This window comes from Carassius gibelio, chromosome B5 (assembly GCF_023724105.1).
Source record: "Carassius gibelio isolate Cgi1373 ecotype wild population from Czech Republic chromosome B5, carGib1.2-hapl.c, whole genome shotgun sequence".
Taxonomy (NCBI): domain Eukaryota; kingdom Metazoa; phylum Chordata; class Actinopteri; order Cypriniformes; family Cyprinidae; genus Carassius; species Carassius gibelio.
Genome location: NC_068400.1, coordinates 23,011,730 through 23,025,286, shown reverse-complemented (window position 1 = coordinate 23,025,286; position 13,557 = coordinate 23,011,730). Strand labels below are relative to the sequence as shown.

Sequence of the window (13,557 nt, the reverse complement as noted above, 5' to 3'; positions counted from 1 at the left end):
TACAAAAACAGAACTTCAACCAAAAACTTTCTGAATTAGTTGCTTTAGTGAACGATTACTGAATGACTAGTATAATGACATTCCTTGGAAGAAAAAAAATCAGTCAACTATTCCAACCACTAATTCATAGACATGGATTATTTCAAATTCGAAGAATGAATGTGCTGTTTTTGTGAAATGTTAATATAAAGATGAAAGTAATATGTTGTTCCAAACCTGTATATCTTGGCCTACCTTCTTTGGTGAAATAGAAGTCATTCTGATGAATGTTAGTAACCAAACTTTTCTGGTGCCCAATGATTTCTATTTTAAAGAAACAATAGATAGATAGATAGATAGATAGATAGATACATCGGTCAACTTCCAGCAAAATGAATTCAAAGACATGAAACAATCTACACATAAAATCTCACACACACACACACAAAAAAATCAAGTCAGTAAAGATGTTTATCACACGGCAAAACCAGTTATATTTTATTTCTCTGAAGCAGTGTAACAAAGTGTCCATAATACAAATACTATAAATGGGTTGACTGATTCAGTGTATAAAATAAGTCTTTATTATATTGACCAAACACAAACACACTGCTTTTGTATAAAATACCGTTTCTGATAATAAAAATGATACAGTGCTCTAGAAGAGATCGTCTAATTTGGCTGTACAATGATTTAATAAATCAAATGAAAACGTTTTATTAAAAATAAACCAACTGTCATCAGAATGTTGATCATCTTCACATCTGCAAAACAAGTATTGATAATAATGTACAGGTGTTTGTGTGTTTCATGAAAGATAAATTAAACAATGATTTAATAAAAGATTTAGACATTGTGTTTATATTAATCTGTAAACCTCTTTGCTTTCACATTTTTCTTGGCCATTTATCAGGAACAGAAAACACTGTAAATAGCTCGTCTCAAAATCCCAAGAGTTCAAGCTTATTTTTCTTTTGAAACGGTTTAACTGAGCTCTAAAACTATCTGCCACTGCATAATTACTTTTTCATTTTCATTTTCCTCCTTCCCTTATTATTCTGTGTAACTAATATACCATCATCATCTTCTGCCCACACCTTTCTATTGTGCACTGAAGAGTTTTAGCTATCAAGTACAGATAAACTTTCCTCCCTTATTTTCCTCTTTTTCTTGCTTTTGTGCAACACAGATGATTCTCTTGCCCCAGATCCTGCTCGGTCATGACACCTTTGCATCTGTTTTTCAGGTCTTTTGGGTGCGTCATCTCCATTGACTGCTGCAGCTGAGTCAGTGTTCTGAGACATGGAACTTTCCATGATATTATTTTCAGTATTCTTCTTCCTCTTCTTTTTTTCCTTTCTAATATCTGCAGAATTTTCCAGCGAGTTACCAACGTTGGACTGTCTTTCTGCATTGGTGTGTTGTATGACTGAGTCAGTCCTCATTGTTTGTATGGTTTCTAGTTCTGCATTTCTATTATCTGGTATGTAATTTATGCTTTCATTCATTTCCTTGTTTTTCTTTCTCTTGGATTTGTTTGTAATTGCTTCAGAAGTCGTCAACATTGGGCTCGGAGACTTTTCAAATGGCACTGTACGATCAGAACTTTCCAAAGTCAGTTCACCACCTACATTTGTGATGTGTTCAGAGTTTCTTTTTTTCTTCCTCTTCCTCTCAGGTGCGACCGTTTCCTGCATTTGTGCATCAGAAGAGCTGAACTCAGAACTGTTATTAATAGAGAAACTTGACTGTTTCCTATTCTTTTTGTGTTTAGTATAATTTAATTCAGCTTCTGTATTTTCAAGAACATCAATTGGTCTTTCTTCAACAGTCTCTTGAGTAGTTGATCTATCAGGAACATTATCAAACTGAGACACTGAATTTACATCCAGAGCAGAATCACTGCCATTCTTCTTCTTCTTTCTCACTGATTTGAATTCTGTGATTTCCTCTGATGTCTGGATGTGCTGAGGTTGTTCGGTCTCAGGAGCTTCACAAGTTTCATTTGGCAGGATGTCTGGACCATTATTGTCCTCTACGTTTGCGGTCTTTGTCCTCTCTTTGTCTTTTCTCTTCTTTTTTGTTCTTTTAGGTGGCATCTCTGTTGTTTGTGACTCACTGAACTGATCCATCTCAACTGATTGAACATTGTCTGCACTATGAGTATCTGCACCAGACTCGGCTTCCTCTTGTTCCTTTAATTTGTGCTTTTTCTTCTTTTTCTCTTTAATGGTAAACAAGCTTTCTGAAAGGACAGGTGAATTAATTTTTTCCAAATTTTCTGTTGTGTTTTCCAGTCCAATGATATCATCAACTTGACACTGAGAGCTAGCATTCTGACTTTTCTTTTTGCGTTTGGCCACCTTTGACATATGTGCTGCATTACCTTCCAAATGTTCCACTGCACTGCCATCGCTCGGCCTTCTTTCAATCATCTTCTGTGCTATCAGCCCAGAGACGACATCTAGCTGAGACCCATCCAGATTGGCATCAACAGATTCATGTTGTTTCTCACTTCTCACTTTTTTCTTCTTTTTCTTCCCTGAGCTTAATTTAGTTACATTGGGTGAAGAGCATCTTGTCATTTCCTCTGTTGTCTGTAAATGCTCAAATTGATTGGTCTCAGTGGCCTCAATGGACTGAATCACATTATTTCCTTTCATTTCTGAAGGTCTGTCATCCATGTGGTCCAAAATTTCATTTGCTGAGCGATCTGTTGTTCTTTCCCTGTCTTTGTTTGCTCTCTTCTTCTTTGTTTTTCTGGATAGCAAATCCGTAGTTGATGAATCACTTTGTTGAAACAACTGCACATTTCCCCCAATATCTGCATTTTTTTGCTCCTTTAACTTCTGCTTTTTCTTTGTTTTCTTTTCCAAGAGCTCTTCTGCTCTTTCTGACTGCGAGCCTGATGCTAGTTTTTCTAGTCCAATAATGTCATCACTTTGAGACAAAGAACTTGCATTCTGACTTTTCTTTTTGTGTTTGGCAACCGTTAAGATATGTGCTGTATTACCTTCTAAATGTTCAGCGGTGTTGTCATCGCTTGGCCTTCCTTTAATGACCTGTTGTTCAACCACACCAACAACATAATCAAACTGAGACATAGAGTTCACATCCAGTTCAACAGATTCATATTCTGGTTCTTCAGTCTCAACTCTTTTCTTCTTTTTCTTCTTTTTTACTGATTTGAGTGTAGTTACATTAGGCAGTGGACATCCTGTGATTTCCTCTGATGTCTGTATATGCTCAGGTTGATTCATCTCTGGAACTTCACTGGATTGATCATTTCCTCTCAACTCTGCTGGTCTATCGGAGTCAAAAGTTTCATTTGATGGGATGTCTGTAGCACTGTTCTCCTCGACATATTTTCTCTTCTTCTTTTTAGTTATTTTGTATGTCAGTTCAGCAGTTTGTGAGTCACTGAACTGAATCGTCTCAACCGACTGATTTTCTACACTTGGCTCTACATCCTCATGTTCTTTTAATTTGTACTTTTTCTTCTTTTTCCTCTTAACCTTTGTGATAACACTGTTATCTGCCACCGTAGATAAAACGCTTTCCTCCAAGATCTCTGATGTCTCCTCCAAATGCAAAACTGATGCTTCCCTTTGCTCTTCATATATCGTTACTCTATTTTCCACTTCATCTGATTTCTCGTTCTCTCTGGGTGTTGTTTCAACTCCAGCCGGAGAGTCAGAGCTTAAATCTACATTTGTATCACATTGTGTGAAATTAATGGCACCCAATTTATCCGTTTTCTTTCTTTTTTTTTTAATAAAGCTCAGTCCATCATTTTTAAACAAAGGAGTTTCCTGAGGATCTGTTTCCATCTCCTCCATCTCTGCCCTTCGTTTACTCAAGTTGAGGCGCTTGGGTGAAAATGAGTAACCTTTTTTTAATGGTTCATCAGCTAGTGGTAAATGTTTAGATGATGGTTGGACATTCATGGTCTCCTCTGTAACATCAGAATCCTTATGAGATCTCAACACTGTTTGTCTCTTTTCAGCATTTAGGCCAAGAGGAATCTGGTCTGTCTTTTGGGATTCTGGGTGTTTGGTACTGTTCCTGTCTTGAGTTGTAAACTGCTTGTTTGGTGTTCCTGGCACAAACACGGACACAGATTTTCCCTCAGTCTCTATTTGAGTTTCATCGCTGTCGTTGTCCTCATGTGCATGGAGGCCACCATCACACCATCTTGGTGTTCCAGGTCCAAATATGGACCCAGGCTTTCCTTCTGTCTCTATTTGAGTCACATCACTGTCTTGATCGCTCTCCTCCATGCTCGCCGTAACAGATGCCGCTTTATGACTGTTCAATGGCCGGAATAAATCCTCTGAGCCAAAGTCACTGTCACTCTGTTGAATATCATCCTGAATAGAAATGTCTCCCCCTTGGGGTGGCAACAAAGAATTGCTTTTGTTGAGCAGGTTAATGTCTGACATCCGGTCATCCTCATGATCCACTGCTGGTTCTGTTACTGCCTCCACAGAGTTTCTCTGTCTGGCTTCAATTACAGAAAAATGATCTAAATGAGAGTTCTCAGCACACTGGACAGAATCTGAGTGTTCAGCATCGTTTAATTCAGTTTCTGTATGATCAACAACATCTCTTGGTCTTTCTGCAACAGTCTTTAAACTAGTTGATCTATCAGTGACATTATCAAACTGAGACACTGAATATACATCCAGAGCAGAATCACTGCCATTCTTTTTCTTCTTCTTCTTTCTCACTGATTTGAATTCTGTGATTTCCTCTGATGTCTGTATGTGCTGAGGTTGTTCGGTCTCAGGAGCTTCACAAGTTTCATTTGGCAGGATGTCTGGACCATTATTGTCCTCTACATTTGCTGTCTTTGTCCACTCTTTGTCTTTTCTCTTCTTTTTTGTTCTTTTAGGTGGCATCTCAGTTGTTTGTGACTCACTGAACTGATCCATCTCAACTGATTGAACATTGTCTGCACTATGAGTATCTGCACCAGACTCGGCTTCCTCTTGTTCCTTTAATTTGTGCTTTTTCTTCTTTTTCTCTTTAATGGTAAACAAGCTTTCTGAAAGGACAGGTGAATTAATTTTTTCCAAATTTTCTGTTGTGTTTTCTGATTGCAAGTCTGACACAGTGTTTTCCAGTCCAATGATGTCATCAGCTTGAGATGGAGAACCTGCATTATCATCATGTTCAATGTGAACTATTGCTTCTGTAACTGCCTCTATCAAGTTCCTCTGTGTCTCTTCAATTACCACTAAATGATCTCCATCCAAGTTTTCGGCACACTGGACAGTCTGCTTGATAAGTCTATGCCTGCAATGGGCAGAATCTGAGTGTTCAGCATCTGAACATGAAGCTAGAACCTCATGCGTCTCATGTTGTTTTTGCTGCTCCATAAAGAGAGAGTCATCAGACGATTCTGATGATGTCCTGACTGTAGCTCTGCTTTTGGGAGCTTTGAGTTTACTGTCTGATTGTTTTTTAAAAGAAGCACTAGCCTTGTTTTTCTCTGTAGATTTAGTTTTTCTTTTCTTCTCTTTTCCTTTGGTGTTCACTAGCTGCTCTTCGCTGTCATCTGAAACTAAATCCTGGATCCTCATCTCCAAGAAGGATTGTGGAAGCCATTTTTGTTTGTTTCCTTTAAAGTAACTTGGAACAAAAATGGATCGATCCTGGAAAATAAATCAATCAATCAATATATTACGTAAGCATGACATGATTCTTCCGAAATAATACTAATATGCTAATTTGCTGCTCAAGAAACATTTCTTAGTATTATGAAAGTATTTATTTCTTTATTAAAAAAAAAAAAAAAACACCAAAATAATATTAGTACTGTACTGTCAAAAATTCAAATCTTACACTACTTAATACAATATCTTCAACATGAATGTAGATAGATGTTACAGTGACTATATTTATATATATAGAAAATGACAAATAAATATAAAACTTAAGCATATTTTGTACTATGTAAGTCCATAGTAATTACATACCACTTTTGTGACTTCATGATCACTGTTGTGGTCGTCCCCCTCAGAGTTGTCGCTTAGTCTGAAAAGTTTATTCATCATGAAAAACTATTATATTCCGTTTAAAATTATTTTTTTGTTTTGTTTGTGATTAGAACTTACTCAGACTCCAGTAAAGATGGACTGATTGCTCTTCCTGTGTTCACACAACCCTCCTCAATTTTCCTTATGCATTTTAAGAACCCTCCCATTTCTGAGTTCTAAAAAAAGTAAAAAAAATTTATACACATGCATAATTTAACAACATGTTATAGCACAGGAATGTAGATGCCACATTTGACCACTCCAGACCCGTCCACAAGTCTGGCATCTTTGAACATTCAACGTATGTCACTCACAGTAAAAATCAATGACTCTGCCAAAATGCCAAAGAGATTTAATTTCCTGAATAAATGGGATAATCTTTCTCAGATGACAATGTGGTTATGCTTTTAAATGTGTTAACTCAATATTAGAGGTTTTTAAACTATGTTAGCTTTTGTGTAAGCTAACAATTTTGTCCTCTTGTGAAAAAAGTGCGGTAAAATACACTTTATTTTAGTACAATTATGGAGCTTTTCCACTGCACAGTACGGCTTGGAACGTTCACTTTTGGGGGGTTTTCCACTGGGTACAGTACCTGGTACTTTTTTTTAGTACCACCTCGGTTGAGGTTCCAAGCGAACCGTACTGTTACCACAACATGACGTGTAAACTCTGCTCGTCACTGATTGGCCGGAGAGAATCTTCACTATCTGCGTCACTGAACTTGCGACACAAACGCAAAAGAACAGCTAGATTTAAATCAGCACAGCCATCGAACACCACTACCTCTGGTTGAGTTGACAGGGAATGACCCTAATGATATTGTATTAGTTTAGCTAGTCACAGCTAAACTAGTCACAGAACATTCTCCCAACATTCCTTTACAGAGCCCTGAAATTTAATCCAGCATTTATTCAAATACAGAAATTAGATCAGTCAAAACGCGATTTTAATTATAATATTAAGACAGGGTTATGCGTTGAGTGATAACAGACATAAAACATTTATGGGTTTGTTTAATATTCATTTACTGCCCGCCTCTGATCTGCACGTGCTTACACCTGTCTTCCACAGAGAGTCACATACACGCAGAATTGAAAAATTAATCGTCATTCAAAATGTATATGAGTGTAAATATGATTTCAGGAGGATTAAAAATGCCTAACTAAAAGAGAACATGATGTTAAGCGAGAAGTTTTTTTACTAATGGATCAAAAGAAGGTCCCACTGCACAAACTGTAACGTTACACTTCAGTGGTAAGAATGAATGTACTGATATCCTACCTATCCATCTCATATATATATATATATATATATATATATATATATATATATATATATATATATATCTCTCTCTCTCTATATATATATATATATATCTCTCTCTCTATATATATATATATATATCTCGCTCTCTCTCTCTCTATATATATATATCTCTGGCAAGTCTGGCAAGTAAACTAATTTACTTGCCAATGGTGATTAGATTGCCAAGGTGTTCACAGAAGGCTGGTAAGTGTCCTGCGAAGTGGACTTCACATGAAATTCCGCCATGATTCCAGTTCCATGGGAACGTACACATTACATCCAAAGGGCATTAAAGTGGTCGAGATGTGAATTCATATTGTATTTATTTACAGAGGTATATTATGTCACACTTTTTTAGTAAATTCTGTCTGTGTGTGAAGACAAACGAATGCAAATCCGTGAATGAATGTTCCGAAGTGAAATAAACTTCAATAAAATAAAGTTGAATGGAACTGAAACTTCAACTTTACTTTTCAGTGCACTGATGTCAGGCTCATTCTAGATAATAAAAGTTTATTGTTAAATTATGAAATGCCCTGCCTCCATTGCATATATCTGTCATGTCATTATAAGTGTTTGATCACCACATTTGACTGATAATTGCAAAAAATGTGTTGATGTATATATCTTCTGTTTATATGTGTATACTGTATTCTATATATAGTACCAGTCAAATGTTTGGACACACGAATGGGAAAGTGTCCAAACATTTGACTGGTACTGCACTATAATATACACAAAGAATTTTGTTCGATATCAATATTGATATCACTTTTTTAACTCCTAATATCGGTATAGGCCCCAAAAACTCATATCAGTCTGGCTCTAATATTCATACATTTGAACATGTGACAAAATTCGACTGTGCATCTCCAATCATAATTATACACGTGCTGGCTTTGACTATTTCTCATTTCTAATGAGGCATCCATGTACAGTGGTGGCCAAATATATTAAAATGGTTTTGAATCAGTTATTTCTATCTATTTCCAAAGATTCATTTTGCCATCAATTGTAATAATTCTTGTTTGCACAAGGAGTCTGGCAACAGCCAGTGCCCTACACAGAGGTCTGATCTCATCTTCATCCAGTCTGTCTGGAACTGTGAAACACTACAGCAAAAGATAGAAATAACAGACTTAAAACCATTTTTAGCTGGTGAATATACCAGTGTTCTAATAATTCTGGCCACCACACTGTATATCTATGATCACAAGTTCACAACTACCGTATTTTTCGGACAATAAGTCGCACCTGAGTATAAGTTGCATTTATTTAGAACCAAGAGAAAACGCGAGAAGGTGCTCTATGATTTCAGTGTAGATTACAGTAGCACTGAGCAGCACAGAGCGCCCTCTCGCGGCTGGAGGCGGTAATGTTTTCTCTTGGTTCATGTCAAATTAATTCCGATAAATAAGTCGCACCTGACTATAAGTCACAGGACCAGCCAAACTATGAAAAAAAGTATGACTTCTAGTCTGGAAAATACAGTACCAGTGACAGGACTTACTATTCATGCGCTTTTTAATTTATATATATTTCATATAAAATAATTATAAAAGGACATAAGAGAAATTAATAACATAAACCCTACCTCTAGAATCTGGCTCTTTTTTGAGGACAGGTTCTGTCGTCTGAGTGATTTCAACAGAAATGGAAAGGTAATTCTTCGAGGAGGAAGATAGATTAAACTCTTTCTTCTCTTTGGGCACTCCACACGTTGATCTCCACTTCCCCTCTCATGTTCAGTGTCTTCATTCTCTCTCCCATTACCAGAATCATCAGAGACGGACTCTGGTCTCTTAGATGATCGAAGTCGTCTTTCAGTTCGGACTGCTTTAGTCCTAGACTGTGTTATAAACAAGCTTTCACCAGAGTCACTGTACAGGGGAATGTAGAGATGTGATGCAGTGCATGAGAAAACATGTTCAGGTGAAAGACTTCAGTAAAATGAATCATATTTGTGGTCTTTGGAATCTCAAAACATTATTAGATGATTTTTGCTATGGCTACACAAAGATGAAACAAACAACTGATTATTCTGTTCAAAAATTTCGTTTGAAAAGTTGCACTCATATGAGCAAAAAAAAAAAAAAATCAACTCAACTGCAAGGTTTATTTTAATTTATCTTCTCCCAAAAGATAAAACATTGAAATTCCAAAAATTACAATAATTTCAAATTATGTTAATGTTCCTATTAAAACAATCAACAACAAAAAAAAAACACTTTGTATTGTAGCACATGAGAAACAATCATTTTAAAATGTCAAACTAATGTATACTTGGATAATTTTCAGTCTGGTTTCGGACTGCATCAGACCATAATCTAACTGCATCATAACCTACACACCAAACTCTCAAATGGACAAGAAAAGGAATGGATTTTTTGTGAATCGCTTAAAAATAAAAATAAAATTGTGAGGCCGGAGAATTCAAGCTTAGCTTGAAGTGGTGCTATAAATGGTGTTCATAAGCAGCTGTTGAAACTCGAAATGGAGTTTATTAAAATTTATTAAAAACTGCAGGAGTGTGTGATATATTCTCTGAGATAATACTGTAATTGTTGGTTTAACAATGTGCAATTTGACATTGTTGATTATTTAGCAAAAACCAAAAACACAAATTACTTGAAGTCTAGAGACTAAATTTAGAGCGAGGTGCACATTTAGAGAGTTCTTTCACTGCATGACTCAATCTATTAAAATACATTTAGAATGATCACAAATTCAAAACATGTGATCAGAAAATTTATATATTTATACCACTTCACATAGTTAATCAAATTTAAACCAAGAGTGTTGCTCTCTTTCCAAAAATTACCAGGATTAAAAAAGTTTTTTTACAGCTGTTCAATAAACAAGGAGACACTTATATTTCCTTTTTGTGAGTTATTTTGACAAAAAAAAGTCAAATTGGTTCCTGAATGAATCAACCATTTAATGATTCAGTTCAATCGCAATGAATCACTTATTAACAGTGAATTGCTGCCACCAACTGGCATTTTCATTTCACATTTAAAGTTTATTTGTATTATTTAAATAAATTCAAATAACAGTATTCAATTTTTAAATATAAGATTTTCTTTAGAAAAAAAATTGCTTTATAAATGTAAACATGCCCATAAAATGTAAATCTATTTAAACTTATCGGAAAAGATTAATTTTGATGATTAATTAATGAACTGACCACCACACAGAATATGAAGAATATAAAAAACTTAAGGAGTCAGCTGTCCATGGCAGCCCTTAAGATACCAGCACAATAATACACTCAGCAAAATATAGTCTAATTATAATTTTTAATAAAATCCCAGAAAATATTGAGATATTATTTTCCATAAATTTCGCACACCTCTAATCATGACTTAATTACTTGGTGTGATTCTGGAGTTTCAGTAGTTCTGAAGTAACAACTAAACACACTCTGGTGTCTTAGAAATTTGACAAGAATATGTTTTGTATCCAGTTGTTCATGTTTTTATCACTAGCAGGGTGTTACATCAGTGAGGTTACTCAATGATGTTCCCAAAAAGACCATTAGCTTCGTCTGACCAGACATGACCGGAACAAATAATCTGACTACATCACACCAGACCTAAGACCTATCTTCAAATTGGATTCAGTTACATTTAGACTTGGCTATTAGTTGTTTATAAATTACATGATGTCCTAGGCTCGAATCTAATGCCATATTTATAGACACTATATTATTTTTGAATAAACCTAACAGATCACTCAAATCATCATGATAAAGTCAATAAAAATACTAAAGTGTTCACTCAAATAAAGTCTGTTTAGCAATTATACCACGCACCACTTCCAGATGTTGCATTATATGATTTTACTTCTGAATACCTCAATAATATTTATCATATATTAATATTATTTATTTTAAAAATACTATTAAAACATCAATTATTAATTATTTTAAGGACAATTTTATTTCTAACTTTAAGGTGTCCCCGTTACAGTGTAATTTCACAAAGAGGAAAATTAATTTATTAACATGAACTTAGGTTAAATTGTTAAATTGCATGTTTAGCCTCTCACTGAGGAGGTACATTCCCCCACTTTTCTCAAAAACTATTGGTCCTAAGGACATCAAAGTGTCCTGTAAAATAGGTTTCTCCTAACTTGTTATTCTGTCTTTCGACAACAGAGGAGTGGTCGCTGGCGTCCGGTGAATAGCGAAAAGTGTACGGAACATGGTCTAGTCTACGACGTTATAGAAGAAAAATATTTAAAGATTAATAGAAGCAACACAAACGCACGTCTAGTTTCCAATACAAGTCTTGTTTTACCTGTCCGAGGAAAGGTTGTGGGGTGTAGCATCACTTCTTTTCTCCACGGTGCTGGTGAACTGCTCAAAACACTCGTTGATAGAGTCAACAACATCAGGCGGCGGAGTTTCGAAGATGAGCTCCGAGTGCGGATCAATGTCGATCAGATCGCCGACGTGCGCCACAACCGGCGCATTCTCCCGCGTGCTCGGCGACGCAAGCTGGGTTGTGTCGTCTTCGCTACCGAGAGCCATACTTGAATCCACTGATCTGGTAAATTATCATGTATTCCTACCACGGGAGACTTGCGTGATGTCGAATATCAATGATTCGCGCAGCCTTGACGGGTGCTTTTGAAATACCGGAAATATCTGCAGCAGATTACGCACGAACACAAAAGAACTGGAAAAAATTAAATTAAAAAAATAGAAAACGTTGTCTATATGCTAAACATATCCACGTGTTGTGCGATTCTGTTTTCATTTAGCGGGCGCCATTCGGTTCGCCAGTCGTCTTCTTCTTCTTTCAATTTAAGAGGGGGGTTGGGATCCAGCTTATTGGTGCATTACCGCCCCCTTCTGCTCCGGATTGTGAATCAGATGTTACAGTTTTTTTCAACTGCTTAGACACAAAATTATTACTTGTCACACAATTTCTAAAACCTGACACTCAAACACCAGAACCACACATTAAATCTGCAAAACCATACACAATTTTTTGGCCTTTTACTTAGTTTTTAATTTCGTTAAACACTTTTTGCAAAACACAACACACAATTTTCCATGCAACTCACAAAAATCTGACAGGAAGTTTCTTGATTTCCTTTTATAAACACAACAAATCAAAATGCCACACTAATTCATCAGTGCCTCTCACTAACTCCTCACATGTGCAAACACTTGTTGCTTTAATTAACAACAACCAACCATAACTTTAGTAGTGGCCTATAAATAGGCCAAAGGTCAAGTAATAGCTTTTGGACAATGGATGCAAACAGAGTAAGAGGAGTTGGAGGGAGAGCCAGAGGATGAGTTTGACTAAGAGGAGTTGGAAGGGGAGCAAGGGGAGGAAGAGGATGAGTCAGAAATGGAGGAGGACAAGGAACAAGAAGAGTGGTCTCGAATGAGATTAGGGCTAGAGTAGTCGATCATGTGATAAACCATGGTTTAACAATGAGAGAGGCAGGACTGAGAGTCCAGCCTAATTTGAGTAATTTACCTGTGGCGGGTATAATTCAAACCTTTAGAAATGAGAACCAGTATGTAACAATCTAATGTAATGTACACATGTTCTAATGTACACAAAATGGCTTTCTTACCATAACAAACAATAGGCCTATACTATAATAAATATATTTTACTGTAGTACCCTTGCATTCATTCACTGTACTACAGTGCATTGCATTGGTCACAGTTTGGTAAGGTATCAAGGGAGAATCTAGCATGTGACGTGGATGACGTATGTTGGCCTGACCCAGCCCGGAGGAGAGATGGAGCCTAGATACACCCAACCATCTCCACATGGTTTTACACTACATGCTACAACACTACATATTTTTTTTTTGTTTTGTTTTTTCAAACTGTGTACACTAATACTACATTTACAACAACATAGAGCAAAAAAATAAAGTTTGGTTTCAATTTTCAATTTTGGTTTCAGCTCTCTCCCAATTACATTCAATCGTGTATATGTGAGCTTTTAAAAGAAGAGCTTTAGGTTTTGAATAACAGTGTGTATATGACATAATCAAAAATATAACATTATGGTAAAGGTGTTTACAACGCCAGACAAATGTTTGCTTTTGAAATATGTTTCTGATATATTGACTGTGGTGTTTCATTTTGAAAGAGATGTGAGACATTTTGCATCTTGTGTGTGCAATTCTTGAATTTGTGTGTTAAGTTTTAAAAAAAAAAGAGGAAAACTTTGGAAAATGTGTGTAAGCAGTT

The 13,557-nt window shown here is 36.0% G+C and overlaps 1 protein-coding gene across 1 annotated transcript; it reads right to left on the bottom strand.

The window, feature by feature from the left end:
- Positions 1–445: 445 nt before the first annotated feature.
- Positions 446–12,141, bottom strand: pho (phoenix). Its single transcript, XM_052557056.1, has 5 exons — positions 11,630–12,141; positions 8,923–9,208; positions 6,099–6,196; positions 5,961–6,018; positions 446–5,636 (listed from the first exon to the last, which is right to left on the bottom strand). Exons 1-5 carry the CDS (start codon positions 11,860–11,862, stop codon positions 1,101–1,103), a joined length of 5,211 nt encoding a protein of 1,736 aa, XP_052413016.1. The 5' UTR covers positions 11,863–12,141; the 3' UTR covers positions 446–1,100.
- Between the last annotated feature and the right edge of the window lie 1,416 nt (positions 12,142–13,557).